The 15797-nt window shown below is 31.5% G+C and overlaps 2 protein-coding genes across 3 annotated transcripts in view; one reads left to right on the forward strand and one right to left on the reverse strand.

Annotated features, from left to right (window-relative positions):
• Positions 1-3390, forward strand: part of LOC110114190 — a 22754-nt gene extending 19364 nt beyond the window's left edge. Inside the window, exons 4-5 of one of the 2 annotated variants that reach the window (XM_020846978.2) lie at positions 2817-2909; positions 3005-3390. In XM_020846978.2, coding sequence (XP_020702637.1) covers positions 2817-2909; positions 3005-3121 — 210 coding nt within the window. In that variant the 3' untranslated portion in view covers positions 3122-3390. Of the gene's footprint in view, positions 1-2816; positions 2910-2986 lie in introns of both variants that reach the window. The other variant, XM_020846977.2, reaches the window with a different exon arrangement.
• A 1279-nt stretch (positions 3391-4669) lies between these two features.
• On the reverse strand, positions 4670-9673 carry LOC110114156 (protein NEN1; the record flags this gene model as incomplete). The annotated part of the gene is given in 3 exon segments (XM_020846934.2): positions 4670-5030; positions 5356-6083; positions 9610-9673. Coding segments are annotated over 3 exon segments (1030 nt in total), but the record flags the coding sequence as incomplete, so codon positions are not given.
• Positions 9674-15797: the final 6124 nt, after the last annotated feature.

Below are 15797 nucleotides of genomic sequence, written 5' to 3' on the forward strand. Positions count from 1 at the left end.
AGTCGTCTTAGATGGTTTGGTCACATAAAACGGCGGCCTTGTGATGACCCGGTTAGGAGAGTAGAGGTATTAGATTTGACTTATGTTAAGAAAGGTAGGGGTAGACCTAAAAAGACTTGGTTAGAAAATATTAGGAATGACCTTTCTTTATTAGGTTTAAATGAGAATTTGACTTTTAATAGAACACAATGGAGAAAAAGGATTCATGTAGCCGACCCCACGTAGTGGGATAAAGGCTTGATGTTGTTGTTGTTGTTGTTGTAATGGACATAGTATATTGCACCCTAAAATTTCAAAATTTTAATTATTTTAACTAAATTTAAATTCATTTTTAATTAAAATTTAAATTTTAATATAAATAGATATTTGTTTTAAATGCCCATCGATTAGCTCAGTGGATTCTCATCACCTGCACACATCAAACAGTCCTCATTTCTAGTGCAAGTGTTAATTTTAGTCATTTCTCTCATGTGAGAATCTAGATGATATGGTTGTCCTTTCTTAGTAATTTCGACGTTCCAGATATGATGGTGTGATTCATTCCATGAATGGAGGATATCTAGGGGATTGTGCACAACATCGTACTTGTAGTTTCTCGAATTGGGTTTCGGGTCAAGTTCGGATCCAACCTGAAACTGACACAACTTTAATTGGCTCAACCCGAATTCGGCCCGATTTTAGAAACGAGTCAGAAATCCAAACCTTGATCTGTCCCACCCCAAACCCAGGTCAACCTGACCCAACACACTAACTTGAGCGCAGAGGGGTCGCGGGGGCGAGTGCAAGCGAGGTCGCGGTGCCAGTGTTGGCCAAGGTCATTGTGTGAACGCAGGTTGGGTCGCGATGCCAACGCAGGTTGGGTCGTGGTGCCGAGTTTCGGTGCGAGAGTGGGTCAGGGTCTCGGTGAGAGCGGGGGGTTGGCACCGAGCAAGGTTGAGGTGTGAGCACCGAACAAGTTTGCACCACTAATGCGAGCGTGGGGGGGGGGACTCACAATGCGAGCATGGGCTGTGTTGCACTGCTGTGCAGATGACCAGGAAGTTCCGGGTTGAGTTCGGGTTGACTCGAACCCAACCCGTATTTATAATCAGGTTAGAATTTCACGCCCAAACCCAACCCATTACCAAAAGAAAATAAGATGAAGTGGAGTTGGCTCAAAAGAAAACGTATAAAAGTAACTCTTTAGGTTCAAATAAGATAATTGAAATTTGGATAATTATGGGAGGTGTTGCGAACTTTGTTTAGTACATCTTTAAAAGGAATTTAATACTAAGAGAATGTCAAATGATTGGAGAAGAAGTGCATAGCATCAATATTTAAAAACAAAGAATATATGAATCATATAAGGAAGCTATGAGAGACTATAATGAAACATATGATTAGAAAATGTGCCATTGAAGATGTTTTTATTTTAATGCAATAATTAATTATAAAGTATATAGAGCCACAAAAGAGTGTTCATATGTTTTTTATTTATTTTGGAAAGACATAATAGCAAGTATCACTAGAATTGATTTCGTGTACATAATATATTGACATTATTAAAGATATGCATAATTGAGTACTAACTAGTAAGTAGTATGATGTGTCCCAAAAAAAGAAAAGTTATGAAGTGTCTCATGAGATTTTAATTATAATAGATTTGCGTAAGGATCAACATTTAGCTTGTCTTTTTGTATTTTTTATGATAATGCTTACAAAGGATATTCAAAGTGAAATACTTTATTGTATGAGTTTTATAAATGTTTTTACAAATTATATAATTCATATTCTTGAGATATCCATTAATATATAAAAAAAATTAGAATAATAAAAATATGTTTAGAAAATAGAAAACATAGAATTAGTAGAACAAATATTGAGTGTATAATATACAATTTTTGTGGGTGTGATATTAATACTTATCAATTAATATTATTAAAAGATAAGGTAATATATTAAGGTGTACTAGTTCTTTTTTTTTTTTTACTTTTGTATGAAAGAAAGAGATCTAGATGAGAATATAATAATTAGAGTTAATATTGAATGATTAAAATAGAGAAAGCACCTCAAGAGCATTATGCGATGAGAAGATAGAAGTTAAATTTTATAGAAGCACAATTAGGTGATATGAGGGTGGGCAATAAAGAAGTCATTGATATTTAAGTTAATCGTATCAAAAATGAATATATCATGATGAATGTGTGGCAAAATTAAAAAAGATAATTTGAGGAATGATTATATTAAGAGAATTGTTAGGGTGGCATATATTAAATATAAGAATTGAAATAGACTAATGTGGTCTGAATATGTACAATAGAGGGTACAAATGTGTATATAAATTCAGTGCTGGATAATTAGGATTGAGAAAGGGTAGAGTCAATTTTAATATATAAGTTTCAAAATGAATTGTTAAGAATATGTCTAACACCTAATGAATAAAAAATGAGGATTTATGAAGTAAGCTTCAAATCATTGGGATAAGGTTAATGATGACAATGATGACTGTCACTTGAATTACCTATGGGAGAAGCTGCTACTAGGGAAAAAACACTTCGGATGACACTTTCTTTGGGAGTAGTTTTTTCTTCTTCTTTTTTCCATTATGTTACTATGATGTATAATACAATTGTTGAACATTGTGTTCATGTGTTTTCTCTCAATTGGACGCTAAAGATTTTTCTTCTAGCATTATGTTGAAGGATCTCACCCATGTTTCCATTGAAAAAAATACAGTGCCAACTTTTTTTGTAGGATAATAGAACGTCTCATTTGCTTGTACCTAAAGAGTAGATACGTAGATTAGTTTTGAATGCCTAAAGCTGTGCTAATTCCAGGTGTTTGAAGATCAGAGTGAAGCGAGCAGGTATTGTGAGTTGCTACAAGGAGTTCAGAAGTGTGAGGGTATCGCTGAGCTTGAAGTTTCATCGGTATGGAATTGAACTGATTGAATGGTGCATTTCATTGATAAATTTGTTAGTAATGGTTCACGACAATGCGTCCTCAGGTCTTTGATATTTGCCAGAAAATGAGGGCTCTGGCTGTTTTGTTTCGTCGAGGAAGGACGCCGCCGCTTCCAAAAAGCCTCGAGCAAAATTTAAGGGCTCGGAAGCGGTCCCTTGAAGACCAGGACATCATCTGAAGCAGCTAGCTGTGTTTACATTCAAGAGGAAAGAGATTCATGGAAATTGAGTTTATGAAACATAATGATCACTTTGGTGGTGGTTTGGTTTGGCAAAAGTAGTAACATGTAAAATAATTTCACCTATTTAAGTTTAAATATAGTTAATGAATAAGTTATTATTAACTCATTTCAGAACAGAATGAGACGGTTAAAATGTATTATATTTAAATTATAAGAAATGATTTTATGGAATTTCATTTGCAATGAATCAGCAGGCCTTTTGTGAAGTCCTTTTTAATTATTGGAATTGCTTTGTTTATCTATTCAGTTAAAAAAATATTTGGATTTTTATTAGGATATCAGAAATAAATAAACTACATTTATTGATATACCATTCAAATGTTTGTTATAGTTGGTGTGCAATTCTAGTAATCTAAACCCTTGTTAATACAGTATTGTCTACCATTCTTGAATTATATGTGTGAATCGTTAGTCAAAATTATTAGTGCAGCCATAATTAATCGCAAAAATGATATTATGTACTTTTATGTTGAACATTTCAATTAAGGTAGATTTTGCGATGGAGTTAATTATTAATGGATTTGTTTCTGTTTGATTGTGATGTGCTATAAATAATATTTATTTTATAAGGTTTCATTCACATTAATATTTTCCCAAAAAAAATATTTTGTGGAACTTCGCATAGGAGAATTAATCAATTACATCCATTATGGGTGATTTAACTTCGATCAAAGTAAACTAAAAGACTTGTTTTAATTCACATTGTTTCCTAAATAATATTAAATGCATTCTTTAAGTCAATCATGTTAAAATTAAAAAAATCATATTAAATGCATTCTTTAATTATTTTTGTTAAAATAAAGTAGTTTGATTAGTTTGTTATGTTAATAATAGTTAAATGAATAAAATGATATATCAATATTTATAAATAATTGAACGTTATGATTATTTTATTCATTTAATAAAGTAAAGAATTAAATGATAAAAATAAAAAATAAGAATACCAATTTTGGTATCCTAAAAAGCATTCGTATTAGAGGCTTTTTTCGGACTCGAGCATAATCAAATTAGTTGACCAAGGCTTAGAAATATGCAAGTATTTTGCATGATACTTATCGTATAAATATATCAATAATATGCTTGCTTTTATTAATATATTTATATATTGATTGCGAACTATCATAGTTCATGATTTTCTATCCAAAACTCAAATCCTATCAGCTGGCACTTTATTTCCATGAAGGAGCAAACCAAATGTAATTTTGCTGGAGCAAAATTACATGAAGAAATAGTTTCTTATTACATATTGGGTCAAAACTCATGAAATCTTGCTTAAGTCAAATGTTATTATAAAGTAAAACCACTGACTACTCCCCCAACAAGAAAGAATAATTAATTATGAGGTTGCACAATGCACAGAATTAACAAAATCACAATCAGAGTGAAATTTCCGGTCAGTCTTATTTTCAATATATGATTCCGTAATCACAACATAGAAATAAGCAATTAGTGATAAAAAAAAATGCTCCTTAAATCAACATAGAATAAGGAAATTTAACCAGCTGATTTATTAACAATTTTAATGCTAAACGAACAATAGTCAATTACAAATAATTAAAAGAAAAGGGAAAAAAAAACAACTATGAGAGGACGTCACATGTCCCTTAACTACCTGGAATGGATCAGAAGAGATTTTGCTACTAGCCTAATGCCTGCATTCTGCTGATAATCGTATGCATCCAAACAGAAAAAAGCATCAATATTTGTCCCCGGAGCTAATAATAAATCAAGCTCAGCAGCATCAAATTTACTGAAAGCAAGTTTGTTCATGTTCTTCGATGCATCTAGTCGGTATATCTCGGTGGAGTACATGGCAGCAGACTCGCAATTTGTTATGGTCGGTATGCTACACAGCAAAGCAAACAACAAGACGGTCAGAATCTTCAGTCACGAAAGGTACAAGCCAAACAAAATCAGAATTTTAAAGAAAGGAACCGTAATCATTTTCACTATATCAAACATCAGGAAAAAAGAACTTAAACCCTAAACAAATAACAAGTCACCTTTGTCATGACTCTACAGGAACCGCAATCATGCTAACGGTAGCATGTTTATGCTAAACAGCTATCATGATGGGGGTGATAAGCCTTCTTAATACTAAGTAGACAGACATTCTCATTTATCTAAGCAGCACTTGAAAAAAGACTACATCAGAAGAAATGGAAACTCACTGCAACCGGATAGTAGAAGAAGAATTAGTGAAGGCATTTTTTTTCATCAGAGGCCACCATTCCGAGGTGCTACCATAACTCCTTAACGAGCTTTGAACAAGAGAATCGCAGATCGCTAGAACATGGCAAAGACTTGGAGGAGCATTGACTAAAATACTCAACTTTGGCCTCCCAGAATTGTCGGTAAATTTTGTGTTGATCCCAAAATGAATAACTAAATCCCCACAACGAAGCCACAAGGGCACATTTTGGTGAAGAATTTGAATCCTTTTGACAGTTGGAGTAGGAGTCGAATGTGATACGGTAATGCAGTTCACCAAAACCTCATCAGGCTCTAGAAATCCGGCATAAGAACCTGAATTCTTGATGGTGTCAATATAGGAGGTTTTATGAGCTGAGTTTGCTGCTGAGCACGGTGCAGAATTTCCTCCTATAGGGTCATCCGAATTTAGGTGGGAAGACTCTATTCTCATTTTTTCAACCTGTTCCATCAAATAAATTGCATCCTCATTTTCAAGTGTCGTACCATATTTGCCCAGATCATGGCACACATCTTTGACATTTCTAACCCCACAAGAAGAACCTTCCAGGCTGCTGAGAGCGACAGGTAGAGAGCACAATTTTAGGTTTGTTCCCGCAGGAATGTCATTCTGAATATTGCAGTTTTCCGAAACAATGCTTTTCGATGCCAAATTTGTTATAGAAGGCACATTTGCGACACTTGATTCCTGTAAGAACTATAAATTCAGTATATAGTAATTTAAAATAGGGATTTCATCATGTCATGCAATCCAACCCCGAAATACTAATCTCAAAATTAACAAGTGAGGGTCGGGGTGGCATTTAACTTAACGTAATGCAAACACAGCACTAGAACTAACGAATCATATTTATGTATTGGAGTAATTTCAAACTCATTTTATTTCTAAAGTTTATCGGGACAAATGTGTTCCATGCCTATTGCATAAATCTTCTCATTGCCTTATCTAGCAGCTATGCTTAATCAACAACCCCCCAACCTCAAAAACAAAATAAAAAGAAGACTAAACCATAATATTATCATAAATAGAAGGATGGAATAATAGAAAAAAAATACTTAGAAGATAAGAGACTTAAGTTTAGAAGAATAAAGAGTCGGATTAGGTTATACAATTTTTTTTGGGTTTGATATAACTAATTACATAATTATATTAGAGGATGGGTGAGAAACATCTATTATTAGATAGCATAATAGAGATTTAGGTGTACAATGAATGGTAGAAGATGCACTAATAAGACATGTAAAAAAAACTAGCATCGGAGGATAAGTTTTGAAGTCTCATGCAACACTTTAGCATGAATGAGCAGAGAATAAGGATTCATAAATCTAACACAAAGTTGAGATAAGATTGAACATGATGTTGATGATGACGACAAATAGGCCAACCATGATTCTCTCTTAGTCCTTAGTCCCTTCCATTTTCTTGTCAGTTTTACTGGATTGGTATACACCATACAATCCTTCAAGAACTTCAGTTATGACTTTTTGGAATTCTTCAGGACCCAAACATTATAGCCATATTTGGTCAAATGATCTACAGTATAATGTATCATTTATGAAAGCATGTTTTAGCGCCCTTTTTGATATTTGTGAAGTAATAGATTTCTTTCTCTAGTAATATTACCTTCCTTGAAGTATCTAACGAATGGCTCCCTCCAATCGTTTTCATCAAATATATTCAGGTTCTCTTATACTTCTTTTCCTTCATTATCTTGTATGAAGGTTGGATCCAATGCATATCTATTTTGGATAGTTATGATGATTAGATACTCTTGAAGATTTGTCGGTTCTTTAGAGCGCATCAGCCTGTCATTTTCACCACGTGTAACTCTAGTAAGAGTTACTTCAAAATTTTGTTGTAGGAGTTGCAGAGCATACACGTGATATGAGATTAACTCTGATTTGTTGATTTTAAAAGCACCTATGATTTATTTGATTATGAGTTTGGAATCTCCTTATATGTAGAGTTTCTGAATTTTCATACTAACTGCAAGCTCAAGATCAGCTATTAAAGTTTCATATTTAGCTTCATTGTTAGTGCAAGATTTTGTTAAGCTGTAAGAGTATCAGAGTATGTCTTCTTGCAGGGTGATGAATATTAGACAGATACCAACTTGAACTATTGAAATAATAGGTGGCTTAGCCGATTTTATGGATGAAGCTCCACCAAAATAAAGCTCCCATTCATGCAGATGCATTTTTTCTTCCACTGCGAGTATTTGCTTATCTTGCAACTCATCATTAATTGAAGAGTCTGTAGGTAAAGGATGGGTTGCTCGGAAGTCATCTAAGGCCTGTCCTTTCACCATTTTTTTGTGGCATATAATTTATATCGAATTGCAATAACAATACTGCCCACCTAGCAAGACAACCCGTGAGAGTGGGTTTAGTCATTAGAAATTTTAATGGATCTACTTTAAATATTAAAGTTATTTTATGAACGAGCATATAATGTCATAGTTTTGTGTGGCAGAGATTAATGTTAAGCATTGCTTTTTGATTGGTGAATACTTTTGATTCCAAACGCATTAATCGTCGATTGATATAATAGAGGGCATTTTATTTATCATCTTTATTATTCTGTGCTAACAATACCCCAAGTGACTCCTCAATAACTGTTATATATAAGATTAATTGTTTCTTAGGATAGAGGCAACAAGGAACGGTTAGGAGCAAGCAGTTGCATCGTTTCATGAAGTGGGGTCGGGGCGTAGGATGCAAGGGCGGGTGCGTTGCTTCATGAAGTTGTTCAAATTTTCTTTTTTTTTTTAGTCAACAGCAACTCATTGTATTGTTGCACTAATATGCTATCACGGTAGCCTATGCCTGCTCCTTCACCCAGCCATTGAAACGCAACTATGTTTTATCACATGCTATCACATAAAGTCACTATTATGTGATTGTCTTTTACCAACCACTCGCCTTAAAACATGTTACTTGTTGATCACCATGCCACCATATGACTTCTCATCCCTTACGCTTCACCTTCCTTCTATTGGCTATAAGACTACAATGCAACTTGTGGGTGTTTATTGAAATTTCATCTTTCTAAATTACTATTAAATAACTAAAATTAAGGCCAACCTTTCCACAAAATGGAATGAAGCCTGATATCTAGGTGTGATTGGTTTAAATAATTTAGAAATGACCTATTTTAATATCTAGGTGTGATTGGTTTAAATAATTTAGAAAATTTAGCTTTGGTGGTTAAATAGAAAAGTATCTCGAAAGTATTATGTGAAAAGATGATAGCAAGGAGACTTGAAAGGTGAACTTTATAAAACAACAATTATGCTAACAATATTTGACATTTTTGGGAAATAAACAAGTTGTCAATATGCAATTTGAGTGTGAAAAAAATGAGAATGACAAAACGGATGCATGACAAATCTATAAATGAAAAATTAAGAAATGATTATATTAGAGGAACAATAGATGGCATCTATTAAGGATGAGGTAATTGAAAATAGATGTATAGATGGTTTGGATATCTACAATGAAAGTTAGAAAAAACACTGATCAGATGAGTAAATAAAAATAGTATTACTAGATTAGAAAGGATAAGGGTAGCCATAAGGTAATTAGATAGAAGATATTAAAATTGAGAAAAATATGCTTAACATATCAAGTAGCACTAAGCCAGAATGAATGGAAAATAGGGATTTATAAAGCCGGCCCGCATATTTGGGATAAGGCTAATGATAATGATGATGTTAATGATGAAATTTGTAGCTTCAGGGACATGGAATTATTTATTAATTAACTAAACAAAATGTTAAACTATATTATTTCAAGATGATTGGTCCTTTTTTACTTATTTTCCTGTGGTGGGCGACAGATGGGCATATGGCAGTGCTTCACTTTAGTATCAGCTTGCTATGCAAAAATAAATCAAGTAAATGACCACTCTTAACATGGATAGAAGTAGTTAGCTATGAACTGCATTGTTGCCAACATAATCCCCAGAGTGAAGCAGCATATGTAACGCGGCATATGCTATTGAATAATACAATAGAAGTGGCTCACTATCAAAAAAAGGTGGACTTCAGCCATCAAGAAGGAATGATTAAGAAAGGGAAAAAAAGGTAGAGAAAATGTAAACATTGTAACATCATTCCCATATAAGTGGCAGGAGCAATCGTAGGGTAGTAATAATAATGTGTACAGAAAGATGATAAAGAAGTGAATGATGCTCACTAATCTCAACTACTTACCAAGAACAATACTGCAGAGCAGTGTTTCAGAACCTCCAAATTCAATCGAACATCATCCAAGCTCCTGCATAAAGCTAGCATGTAGTCAATAGTTGCAATAAAATATCAGTACAGGTTTTCCATAAAAAGTATAACATTCGAGAACTGATAGAAATTAATAGCAAATAAGGATTCAGGTATTGTTTCCCAATAATTGCAACAAGGCTGAGGATAACACTGAAGAAGAACCTATTTCATGTAGATGACATCATAATCACCATTAGTCATATCCCCAACTATTTTCAGGTTGGCTAGTACAAGTATATGCTACTTCAGAGAAAACCTTAATGTACCTAAGATTTCACTTCAAGATAATTCGTCTTCAAAATAAGGAGGTTGATAATTAAACAAATCTTCAATCTAGCAAACTAACCAATACTTGAGCAACTAAGGATACAAAGATTGCCTATTCATCCTTTAATACCAAGTAGATACACCTTGCTTTGCATAATTCCACAGAAGAAGACCTGATATGAGATGCTTTGAGGAATAAATTCAACATCTAAGATATGTTCATTAATCCCAATGTACACCAAATGCTACAAGCCAATAACAATTCAGGATTGAGCCACGAAGAAACATAATTATGACTCTTCAAGATTTTTTTTTTCTACTGTGTTGTGTTGTACTATATGAAGGTGTATTGAGCTATCAAATAAAATAGATAGTTATTCAGTAAAAATCACGTTAAATTTATTGTCCAAAGTGTTATAAGAATTTTGTGCATCTTTGGTTGCAAACTAATATGGCACCAATGTGCATTAATAAAATGATCAAAATGAAAGTAACAGAAATTTCATATAATATAACATACTACCCTATCTTAATCAATTTACAATCAAATCAACTAACTAATCAATAAATTAAAAGATATAAATGCTAAAATTTATAAAAGCATAAAAAAGAAATCTAAAATGCTGTTAGACGAAAGCTGTTTTTTGGCTTTTATAAAACTTATTTTTTTCCCACAAGATACACCAAATATCTCAAAACTAAAACCACATTATTGACACACCTCTTATTTTTAAAAATGTTCGTGGAATTTAAACAAATGTATACAGATACATACTATGTTAAAACTTAATGAGATAGAACCTAACATTTTTAAAGTCTAATACAAATAGAGCTCCATTTCAAAATAAGCTCCTTCAAATATTTTTAAGTTTTTTTATTACTTTAATAGGAGGAGAATATTTTTTATTTCTATTTTAAAGCTGCAACCATGACAATGGGCAAGTTACATCCAATCAATCTAATATCTGCTCTAATCTTATTTACATATTATGCATTCTTTTAAATATTGCTTGTTCTCCTTAATTATAAAAAGCTTGATTTGAAAAAACTTTCTTGCAACTACTAAAAACATATAAAACAATTTTTTATTTGATTTTAACTATTTAATAAATAAATAAGAGAATGACAATCATCTATCATAAGAGAAGAAAATCATTAAAAAAGGTAAATTTGAGCTCATATGCCTCATAATAGACATAATTGGGCAAATATGCCTTATGCTTGCCTTCTTATAAAAATATTCTTGAAAATTCTACTATTGTGTTATAGCTATCATGATGATAATATGCTGTATCTACTTTAAAGTAATCAATGTTCGAACCTTGTTTGAATATAATTGAACCTTCGCTAAATCGTTTTCAAACTATTTTCGAGTATCACCAAACAATGTTCAAATTAAACCATATTTGAACAATATTAAAGTGGGTTTAAATCAAGTTTGAACTATGATTTTGAACAAGGTTCAAACTAAGATCCTAGTTACTATCATAGTTGACATACTTTAAATAAGTATCCCTTGATTAAAAGAGGGAGTAATTTAGTCCAAAATAAACTTTCGGGCATATTTTCTAAGAAAATAAATTACATATATAGTCAATTTTCCCTCTCAAAATAAGGCTCACACCATATTTTTTTGGATTTTTTTTTCTTGGAAAGAGAAAATATTGTATACTTAAAAGTTAAAGCCAATAAAAAAAAAGAAAAAGGCATCCATCTAATTTATCAAATATATCTAATCTAATCTAATATAAACATGTGTACTCTTTTTATTAATCCATTCTCTGCTTAATTAATATAAAAAATTCAAATTTAAAAGAAAATTTTCTCCAAATTATTCAAAATTCCATTTAAATTTCTAGTTTCGACCATCTAATTTCATGTTTTATAATTTCAAATAAAATTTTAATATTTTAATACTTATTTAAGCCCAAAAATTATTATATATATTAAACTATTTAATTTTTTACATTTGTCATAATCATAAAATAATTTATCAAATTTATCCTTCTAATTACATGATGCATTATCCCCATTTAATTGTTATATGAAAAGAATCACACATAATGAATAAGGGAATAGAAAAGTATCCTCATCTTTTTAATTATAATATAACATCTTAGATCTCAATCTGGTTCAATGGTACTTTTAATTCTCCCATTCATTTCATGTAATTTCTTTCCTGTAATGCTTTAATACGGAAAAATGCTTTAATACAGGAATATGAGCTCCTACCCTTCAAATCTGATCATTAGGGTTAGGATAGTTCTACTATTTCATTCATGAAAGAATCATTGAAAGATGGTAGAATCATTAATTCTTACCTGAACTTTAGATTACAATAATATGATGATAATAGTTATTTGGAAGACCAGTTTATTCCAAAATTTAAATCATTCAAATCGAAGGGAAGTTTTTTTAAGGTTATAAAAAATCCCTAACTTTTCTAAATATTCAAAAGCAGGAAATTTGACACTAATCATTTTTCTATTCAAGCAACCTGAAACATTTGGTAATCCTATTTTGCAAAATGAGGTCTTGGTAAATTCTTTTACACAAGATTTTCAACTAAAATCATATTCTTATCTAAACATGTTCTACCAAGGTCGAATAGTACCACACCACTTATTAACTTTGTGTTCACCAAGAAAATCCAAGACCAACAAGAAGCAATTTGAAAAACCTAGCTAATAATTTTGTTGTGATATGTTATGTTTCTTGATGATCCAAGAAGCTTTGGCACCTTTCGAGTAGGTGTAAGCTCCCAAGAGAAATAGAAGAAATAGAGAAAAAAGAGAAAATCATAAATTATTCATTTCATAATAAGTCTTTCAACTAAATAGGTATTTATAATACTTAAGTAGACTAATATGTCACTAAAGAACCGGTCTATCTAAAACAAGTAAAAGAAAGGCTAGACTAGTGTTTTATTCTGTTGCCAAAACTATATTTCTGTCATTTGCGAGTTTGTGGAATGTGTTCATTCTTCTTTAGTAGGCTTTCATAATTGTTGGTTATTCCATCATATTTGTAGCCCATGCTTTGCATCTAGACTGTACAATTTTTGGATCTAATATAATATGCTAATGTCTAACACTACCTTTGCCATGAAAAACAACCTTGTCCTCAAGGTTGAGGAAGAAAAAGATGAAGAAAGGGATGCTAAATTTTCCTATATGGCATTATCCAAAAACATAATTTCTATTGCAACAAAACTTGACCACGAAGCTATAAAAAGGCATAAGGAGAAATTCATAATGACTATCATGAATAGTTTTATGAACATTTTTAGAATATATCCTAACTTGCTAACAGGCAGAACACAAATGAAGTTTGAAAAAAAAAGCTATATAATTCATCTAAAAATAAATGTACTATTGAAATAGGAAATTTATATTTAATGGTAATTATATTAAGGGCTATAGAATTAATGCAAAAATGACAAACACCATCCTATTTTTGAACAAGCTATATCATAATAGAAAAAGAAAGAGCTAGGATTATGATAAGGAATCCCTGAGTGACGCATTTCAAAAACTAATTATTTCATAGCATCTTTTTGAAAATGCGGAGAATGATAAGGATGGATGTTAACTTGTTTAGATGAGGATAGAAGATGAATACAATCAAGATTGTAAAAATTGGATCAGACATAGAATCATAAGGAGAGATTAAGGGTTCAATTTCAATAGTTTGATCGGGGTAGAATCAGGGTAGAACCAAATGATATAATAAATATAAAATTTATTTAAATAAAATTTAAATGACAAAATAATCATGTAATAATATAATTTGTTTCTTAAAAAATAAATTGAATTCACAAATTAATAACATCATATGTCATTTTAAATTTAAACATATTCAATGTTTAGATTTAATTCAAATTAAATAAAAAATTAAGCTTTCATATAATTTTATAAATTCATTATAAATTATTATTATTTTATATTATATGTTTAGATATAATTTACACTTATAAATTATATATTAAAGTCAAGTTATAAATTTATATTTATAAATAATTAAGGTTATATAATTTATTATTAATAATTAATTAATTTTGATAGTACATAAATAATAATGAAGTATATAATTTATTTAACATTATTAATTCAAAAATAAATGTTATTTATATCATAAAAAATTATTTAAAAAATATATTTTAAAATATATAGTGTATGTTGTAAACTTAAGAAGTAAGAACTAAACCAACTCATTAAATAAATAGATCATTACTAAAACAAAGTCAATATCAATAGATCAATACTAAAACAAAGTCAATATTAAACAAAATTAAATCAATTCAACAAATCGGTACAATATTAATTCTACCATCGATAAAATTCAAATAACAACTGATCACTAACTTTATCCTTCATTTAATCCAAACAAACTTGAGTTCAATCAATCATATATCATTAAACATTCTATGCAATGTAATCACTCAAAATTAAAAGCACAAGATTGAGAATTCTAGGTACATCTCTATCATCTTGTTGAATCACAATGTAAACTCTAGGATGTACTAGTGCAACAGAATGTGTGGTCGGTTCTCTTTGACTTTCACTAACTCTACTTTCATTTGTCCTATTCATGGATCCTTTACTAGATCCAACAGTCCTCTGTTTGTAGCCCTGCCTCGATTGCTCTGCTCTAAATCCTGATCCCGCTCCATGTTTTGTTGTGGACATTTAGCCGTCTGGTGTCCTCATTGTCCACATTTGAAGCATTGTCCATTCACTAGAAAATACTATCCAATGTCTCATGTCACATCGGGCACACTACGGCACATTTTTCACACTTATTTCAGATCCTGTCCTATTGTTTGAAGATTTACTTCTCCTCTCACTACAATCTCTTCTGGTCATATTGTCTCATGATCTCTTCCTTCTCATATCTTGTCAGAACAGTTATATTGCTAAATCATTCTCCACTAATTTTATTCTTACAGCCACCTCTGAAAACTCCTGAATTCTTAATGATATCAGTGGGTGTTTCAATTCATCATTCAATCCTCTAAAAAATCTAGAGTATTTTTCTTCCATTGTGCTAATCAATTGAGGTGCATACCTGGCTAATTCAATAAATTTTGCTTCATATTGCATCAATATTTTTTCTTCATGCTCGAATCTCATAAAAGCTTCCTAAATTTGTTATCGAACTGATGGAGGTACAAACCAGTTTCTAAAAATAGCAACAAATTTTGCCTATGAAATAAGTGAGTTCAACCTACCCTAAAACTTCTCTATATGTTATCCAATCCATCATCTCTATGCTTCTCCTTCAAACAATAAGACTATTAGCAGCACTTTACTGCTCTCAGGGTGTTATATACTATCAAATATTTTCAGCAACTATTCTTCTATTATTTGGGGCTCTACAACTTCCTTAAATAATGGCAGCTTCAATTAATGAAATATATATACGTGTCTATCTTCATCACCGTCCCTAATTCTTGATTACATGCTCTGCGTGTAACTTACTATCTAAGCTACAGTACTAGCAAGCTGTAGTAAACTATCATAAGACATTGGAACTATTGTTGTACTTTATTTGCTATGTACATTCTGATCTATTTGGTCCATTTGCCCACCAGTATAATTTTCTTTCCTAATCAAACAAACATCAAACTCAATACACATACATACATATGCAATGGCTCAATTAAATGCAAAGAATAAAATCTATTGATGTAGAACGGGAACGCCGGCTTTGCTACGGAGAGGTTGATGTAGAACGGGAACGCCGGCTTTGCTACGGAGAGGATCTCCTCTCAATTTCCTTTCACAGCAACTTCAGGTTTCACCAAAAATCTGAGAGAAAATTCTCAGATTATGCAAGGTAAGAATAGGAGCATG

Source organism: Dendrobium catenatum, unplaced genomic scaffold (genome assembly GCF_001605985.2).
Source record: "Dendrobium catenatum unplaced genomic scaffold, ASM160598v2 fragScaff_scaffold_716, whole genome shotgun sequence".
NCBI lineage: Eukaryota > Viridiplantae > Streptophyta > Magnoliopsida > Asparagales > Orchidaceae > Dendrobium > Dendrobium catenatum.